Here is a 7,213-nt window from a genome sequence, read left to right as displayed (position 1 = left end):
TCTAGAGCTTCCTCCGCATCCTCCCTTCGTGCTCTCTGGAGTCTGCTTCCACCAGGTTTCCTCCTGTACTCTAGTGACAGACTGACAGAGCACAGCTGAGAAGAAGACTAACTTACACTTCGTTGAATCAAGAATAAACAAAACAGGACGTCGCCTCGAGAAGTGGGTGCATGCAGCGTTCACAGACACGACGCGATTGGAATGAGAAGACGCGCAAAAAAAGTTTTTCGAAAGTCGAATAATTCAGGTAAAACACCGTTTTGCTTTTAATACCGGAATAATTTAAGAACGTATAGTTTAAGTAAAGATAAAATGAATTTCATTCTTGGCTAATTAAGATTTTTTTTTCAGGATGCACTGGTTATTGTTCCTACATTTAGGACTGCTTGTAAGTATAATCTTTGTGGTTTATTCACGTTTGATTTCACTCGTGTGGGATATCTTTGAACAAACATGAGTCCACTGTTAAGAGTTTTGTAAAACGCCCTTATCCCGTTAGTTTCCATTGTAGTGACTCATTTTTCTGCGAAACAAATTGGGCATGTGTAGGTTTGTTATTTTCTGCCTGTTTTAGGTAAACTAAAACCTTATTTCCGTGTTATGGATGCTCTTTAATGGTATTACGGGTATTTATATACTTAATGTGTTCAAGCATTTAACTGGATGAACTATAATTTCACGTGCACTAAATGCCTGCAATGTCCCTTTTCTTATGACAGTGTTGTGAGTTTAGATACTGGCTTTTCATTGGCTGGAGAGTCAAATTAAAATTAATGTCCAGGACTTGTTGTTCGCAGTGTTTTAAATTAATACGCCGGATACAACTGCTTATTTACAGCTACTGTATTCCTCACTGGCGAATTGAATCATGCCTTGATACAACATTTAAAAAAAAACAAACATTTTAACATACCAAATTTGTAGTAAGAGCGCGAAAACATAGCTGGAACTATTTGAAAATACGTGGCCTACCTAACTTGGTGGAGGAAACATAGACGTTCTTCGGCCATACCTCTTTCCTATTTCCACTTTCCTATTTCCACTTAATCAGGACACCTGTTGTCTAACAGTTATAGCCTTGTTACTGTAACCAAGAAGACAGTGTTTTGTTGCTTCATATCTTCTTCACCATGAGCTTAACTTAAACTTCTGTTTCAGGGGGTTTTTCACAGCTATATCTCAGGTAAGTCACTTTTATTAATGTTTATTTTCCACTTTAAGTTAGCTTCAAACACCACTTCATTAAACAGTCAGACCAAGATGGCGGTTAATTTAGGGTTAGACCTAAGTAACATTAGCTAACTGTTAACTAGCTGACGTAGTCTGCCTGTCCCAGCAAGTAGTTAGCTCTATCCTCAAACACTAACTGGGTATCTAGTACATGGAGGTTTTATGTGCTGTCATTCCAAGTACAAGTTGTTTCCATAAACGGTCGCTAAGCTTGCTTAGTAACCAAATGTTTGCTAGATCAGATTTTTTTAAACTGTCATAATGAAAAGAAAATAAATAAGTAAGTGTAATTTATTTGTGGCTTGCTAATCTACACAAACAAACACAAAAAGATATACTGGAGTTTTGTGTGGGTATGTATGTTTTTGTGACAGGTGCAAATTCACAAGCAGCTATCACTTGCCTGTCACAGGTGTCCCCCTTTTTAATGCATATTTTAAATTTCACTTTGAATTAAGTGGAAAGGCTGAACATTGGCAAAAGAGAAAGGTTTCTATTTGGCTCAGGTGGACAAATTGCTGCATAGATAAAACCAGATTGCAACGAAAGAGCAATGGTAACAGGCTTACTGACTATCATCACTCAAGCTCTGCTCCACTCATGAGACCAAAAATAGCAGCAGCCACAAACATCACATCTGCCAAGTGCCATGTAGGAAACATGGTTGAAATACACCATGTTTCCTACATGGTTTTAGATTTGAGGTTTGAATGGTGCTCTTTTCATCACATCATCTTGTTGCATCCTCTTATTCTGCAATGGTTCAGTGGCATATTTGCATACAGTAGTGGATTAAACCTCAATTTCCTTTTGAAAATTTTAGCAGGTTTTGGAAACAAGCATGGGCTTTGGATGAAGATTTGACCCAAGTATAAATAGCAACAGTGTCTGTTGTAGTTCAACAGAAAATCTTGGAACTTTTGTGTCATCATTTGGTGGGTGGCTGACTGTAAATTTGGAATGAAAACCTGACATAAGCTCTCTCTGAATGTCAGTAGTAGTATTTGCGTGGTAAAAGTGAAGTGGTACAGTACTGCTCAACCACTGGTTCTAATCCAGATGCCAAAGCATTAGTAAGGCACTAACATGAAGCAAGATATGATATGTAAGTCACAGTCTGCCATTTCAGCACGATTGTTTACCAGTGCTGTCTGGTGTATTCCTCCACTTGTTTCTTCTTTTCTTTTTGTTACACAGCCTTTACACTGGAAACTAAAACCCTGACATATGATGAGTCCTACTATGAGTATGTGCCTGATCGTATGCAGTGGAGCAGTGCAGGGAAGCTATGCAATCAGCGCTCTGGGGCCTTAGCCGCTGTCTCCAACCCAGTAGAAAACCAAGAACTGACCAGCTTTTTAAAATCGTTGAACATCTCTCAGCCTGTGTGGATTGCCAGGAAAGTCACGACACATCTCACAAGTAGGTTCCGTGTGCCATTTGTAACACTTTATATTAACATGTAGCACCCGTTCCTCCTTAGTAGTAGGTTCCTTGTTTTTTTCACTTACTGATTAAAACGGTAAAAGAACATAAAATGGGACTGATGAAGCTGCCATTCAGCACACTTAGCTACAGTGAATAAAAAAGTATTTGTGGTACAAATAGGACCACAAAGTGCAATTTTACGATCTGGTTAAATCTTTTCCTAGAGCTGTGCCAGGAAATTTCCCCCTATAGTAATGTGTCTTTCTTCTCTCTGTTTGGGGTGAAATCAAAGGTTCCTCCCAGACCCTGATCCTGCAGTTCACCGGGCGCTCGGACAGGAAGCATGCCCGTCTCCTACACAAGTTCCCATCCATGGGCTCAGTGACTGTTTGCACCCTTCTCCGCTTTGATCCAAATTTCTTTGGAATTTCCACCATCTTCTCTTATTCCATTAAGTCATATATTAATGAGTTCCAGCTCCGTGCAAACCTGATCCAGGGCGAGCTTGTTCAGCTGGCTCTGCTGGTCCATGGCATTCATGGACCATACCAAAAATCCTTTGGCCGCAATGACTCCTGGCACTCAGTGTGCGTGTCTTGGAGCCAGAATGGTGGACGTTGGGCACTCTTTGCTGATGGCCGTGTGGTCTCAAGGGGTGATGGCTTAAACACTTCTGACAACATTGGCAGTGATGGTCTTTTTATTATCGGGCAGGAGCAGGACACCTTTGGGGGTTCTTTTAAGAAGGATGAGTCATTCTCAGGGAGCATCACAGAGCTGCACATATGGGATCGGGTACTGAACGACAGCGAAATTGAGACTATGGAAAAGTCGTGTACACCCATTTCCTCTGGGCTGGTGTTCAAGTGGAGTGGAGCAGCCATGGAAATAGAGACCTCCCTTACGAAGCTATGGAGAGACAACCCATGTCAAGGTACATTTTGTTATGATGCAGGATGAGGCCAGGGGGAGAAGCTGAATGGTTAAAGGAATCTAAATCAAGCTAATTTAATCACTAAGTTCAGGGAAGTATAAGAAGAGTTTATACCATAAAATACAGAAGAGACTCCAATATCCACAAGGTCCAGCGGTAAAATAAAGCATTACTTTAAAATCCTGTTTACAGTTTAGCTAGTTTGGCACTAGGACTGGGTTGGGTTGCTATGCAGAAATAAAAAAAAATATTAAAAACAATCACATAGAGACCATTTGAAAGTCATTGTGGAGGACTCACTTTTGAGGAACATGCCAAGATCTGTGCTGGCCTTATGTTGTAAACTCCACCCATCTGGCATTCCCCGCAGCGTAAACTAAATGCTATGAAGCGATTGCAGATACAGAGAGACCCAAATCCGCTCTCTGTTTCATCTTTCTCTACATCCACACTCCTCTAATATCTTTTCATATATGAATATTTTATTTCTATCAATGCTGGTTGCAGCTTAAGTATGAGAACATATTACTGCAAGAGCACTTTATTGCAGAGGACTGAAACGATAAGAATGATGACCAAGTGTTTTTTTGGCTGTTTGTGATCTATTCCAGATTTTTGGTCCTGATCTTTTATTGACTGACATAAGACACTGTCCCAATATATAGCTACAGTGCCTTTGTTTGAAAAGACAGGTGAACTGCTAAATTCACTGATTTTATATAATTTTAGAAATCCTCCAACCTGACCCTTACATTTTTTAAAAACCTGTTTACAGCGCATAGATACATCAAGCTGGCATTCGTTCAAACCAGTCTGCATTACCAAGCATTGACTAAAGAAGCATAATTAAAACAAGAAACAAAAAACTAAAACGAAGTAACAAGTGTTGTGTTTACTAAGAATTATTTGTATGACTGAAGTTTATTGTATATGCAAGCAGCAGCTGTTACATAAATTAAGTGACATTATTGGTTAACACTACCCAAGTCACGTGTACACCTTGCAGTTATGTAGGAACATATCAGATACATGTTTAAGACTTGGTATTAGCAGATACTTATCATTAAGTGACTCAGACTGAGAACAGCAAAAAGCTTTATGAGGACATCATTAATCCTTTCTCAGTTTGTGGCAAACCTCACAGATGCAAACCTGCTTTCCTCTAAGCACTACTAGAAACTTGATGAGACTGAAGGAAAGGGGAAATCTGTCAGTCTTGCTCTCACTTACTTTCATGCTCAAATGAATAGGAGGGATGACGGCCGAGCTGTAATTGGCAGACTGTAGGGTTTCTAATGGTTCTTGTAAATGTTTTGTGACTCACGTCACTCTGAATCCCACCCTTAAAAACAAACTTCTCCTGTTCTGACATCATGCTCCCCAGTGAGCCATGAGAGGCCAAAACACAGACTCCCTCTCCTGGAACTGAACATGCCGATGACATATTGAGCTTGCTCTCCTTCAGTAATATTCAGTAACAGTGTTTCAGTTAATTTTACAATATTTTAACGATCAATGTGCAGAATCAGTGTTTGTGTGTAATAGCTTTCGAAGGACTTGATCTTTCAGTCATTGCACTTCAGCCAACATGGCAGAACCTTAAAATTCTCGCTTTCTCATCATACCAGCTCCTGAAACTGAAATGTTTACTTTATCTTATCTTTCATGACTGTGAACTTTCCTAGCGATATGCAAGAAATGTAAGTGCCTGCTTTAAACCATGATTTGTTTGCCGTTGCCAAAACCTTTTCCTAATTTTAACCAAGATTTCTTTGCAAACAGCTAACAGCTAGTACACTTGCCATATTGGTGACAGATCAGAAAATGCCTATTGAAGTCAAATAAAGTCTAAATGTTGGTCATTGTTCAAATGTAGCACTTAATAACTAAAACTTGTCGGCTTAAGGAGCAATGATGTAATTTGATGCTGTGCAGTTTGATTTTTCGTTGTTGGGATATGTTCAGGATATTCTTTGGCCAATAAAAAACCTGCCCATTTGTCCTTTGAATTACATCTTGACAAGCTTTTTATTTTTTGTCTTAGCAAGATTGTTGTGAAGCATTATCCATGCGGCTGCGATGAAATATGATGGTCAGTATTGAGATGTCACTTTAATTTTACAAGAACTTAACATTTAGAATATCCTCCACTAGGAAACTCATTCTTGGAGTCCCTCCTGGATGGAAATTCTTTGCAGAATCAAACCATTTCCTTTGAGTTGTTCCATAGTCCTCAGTCTGATGAGGATTGTGGCATCTTTGACCCTGTTGTGGGGAGTAGGGGCCTTGCCAAATGCGACTCATCGAAAGGGGCTGTCTGCCAATTTAAGAAAGGTACCAGTAATAATTACAGTAATGATAATAATAATGTCAATGAATTTTTATGCATTTTATTCTCAGTGTAACATGATTATTTGGTCTGCTGAATCTGACCCAGAGAGACCATCAAAAAAGAGCATGATCTGGACATTGCCATGCAAGCCAATACAGTAGTCCTGTAATAAATTCTATTATTGAATAATTAAGATTAACAAGATGAATTAATCGTTGTTGACATAGTGTCAAGACAGCAAAGACTGTTGAATCATTGCAAATGCCTATGGGTAAGTGTTGTGTTTCCCTGTGAAAAATTGTATTTGATTTGTCTCTTTTCTTGTCTACAGAAGTGTTGGACGCTATCACTTTTCCGAAGACACCATTCTTCAGTAGATTGAGCAAGAGTCCTCTAACCAGACTTGTGAGTTGGACAGTTTATCTCGTGGGTGATATTGAATACAGAGAAGATGGTACAAAGTGATATGGTAGAGAACAAAAGGCTTTCACAATTTTTCAGAAATACAGACTTTCTATCATTATGAAGTTTAATTTAGGCTGTGCAATGTAGGAAATGTTGGACTAGCTTAAAGAAACACACTGTAACTTTTAAGTTATTCTGGTGAAAGATAGTTGATTGTCTAGTCTCATCCCCAGGTCCATAAAAGGTTTTGGTTGATGACTTGGTGTTGATGAGAACCCAAAGCTTTCGTTTTCATAAACGTAATATTTGACAACCTAGGGATGAGCAGTGGTGATTCAGAGGAGTGACAAGGAATTAGTGAAGTAGCAGCGCTGCATTGTAGCCACCTTCCTCAAGGTAATAAAGTTAAAAAGAATGTATTTATCCTTCTTTTCCTTATGTGATGGAGGAGCTGAGTGTTAACACCTCCTGGGACAGAGATCTGACCATGCTACAGCAGCTGACGCAGTCTGTTCTGCATACATTGGAGGCTGGTGGCCCAAACCTCCTCACCTCTAGTGATGTCCTCTACCTCACCCAGATGATTGAGATGGACCTACCTGCACTGGCTAGCGCTCGTGCTGCCAGAGTTGATGCAGCAGAAGTCATGGTATCCATTGCTACCAACTACGTAAAGATGGCGAGTTTAATGTTGGAGCCCCATATGGCTGCAAAGTGGATGGGTCTTACAGAGGATGGGGTGAGTGCGTGATCTATTTATCTGTTTGCCCAAGAAATCTCTAAGGTGTATTTGATTTGCAGGGTTTGTTTTCACATTCAGATTGTTTTTTATTTTGCCCCCAACATTTTCCCCAAAAAACAGATAAGGTGTACCATGGGAAGTA

At 39.7% G+C, this 7,213-nt stretch overlaps 1 protein-coding gene across 5 annotated transcripts in view; it reads left to right on the top strand.

Moving 5' to 3' along the window:
- Positions 1-55: 55 nt before the first annotated feature.
- The window catches only part of LOC115591846 (adhesion G-protein coupled receptor D2), a 90,949-nt gene continuing 83,791 nt past the window's right edge, over positions 56-7,213 (top strand). For all 5 annotated transcript variants that reach the window (XM_030434210.1, XM_030434209.1, XM_030434208.1 and 2 more), the window contains exons 1-8: positions 56-247; positions 352-388; positions 1,159-1,183; positions 2,428-2,652; positions 2,951-3,592; positions 5,747-5,926; positions 6,256-6,329; positions 6,778-7,068. In XM_030434210.1, the coding sequence (XP_030290070.1) occupies positions 353-388; positions 1,159-1,183; positions 2,428-2,652; positions 2,951-3,592; positions 5,747-5,926; positions 6,256-6,329; positions 6,778-7,068 (1,473 nt within the window). In that variant the 5' untranslated portion in view covers positions 56-247; position 352. The remainder of the gene's footprint in view (positions 248-351; positions 389-1,158; positions 1,184-2,427; positions 2,653-2,950; positions 3,593-5,746; positions 5,927-6,255; positions 6,330-6,777; positions 7,069-7,213) is intronic.

The sequence above is a fragment of the Sparus aurata genome, chromosome 11 (assembly GCF_900880675.1).
Source record: "Sparus aurata chromosome 11, fSpaAur1.1, whole genome shotgun sequence".
In the NCBI taxonomy this organism is placed as follows: Eukaryota; Metazoa; Chordata; class Actinopteri; order Spariformes; family Sparidae; genus Sparus; species Sparus aurata.
Note: the sequence above shows the minus strand (reverse complement) of the source record. Positions and strands in the feature narration are given on the sequence as shown.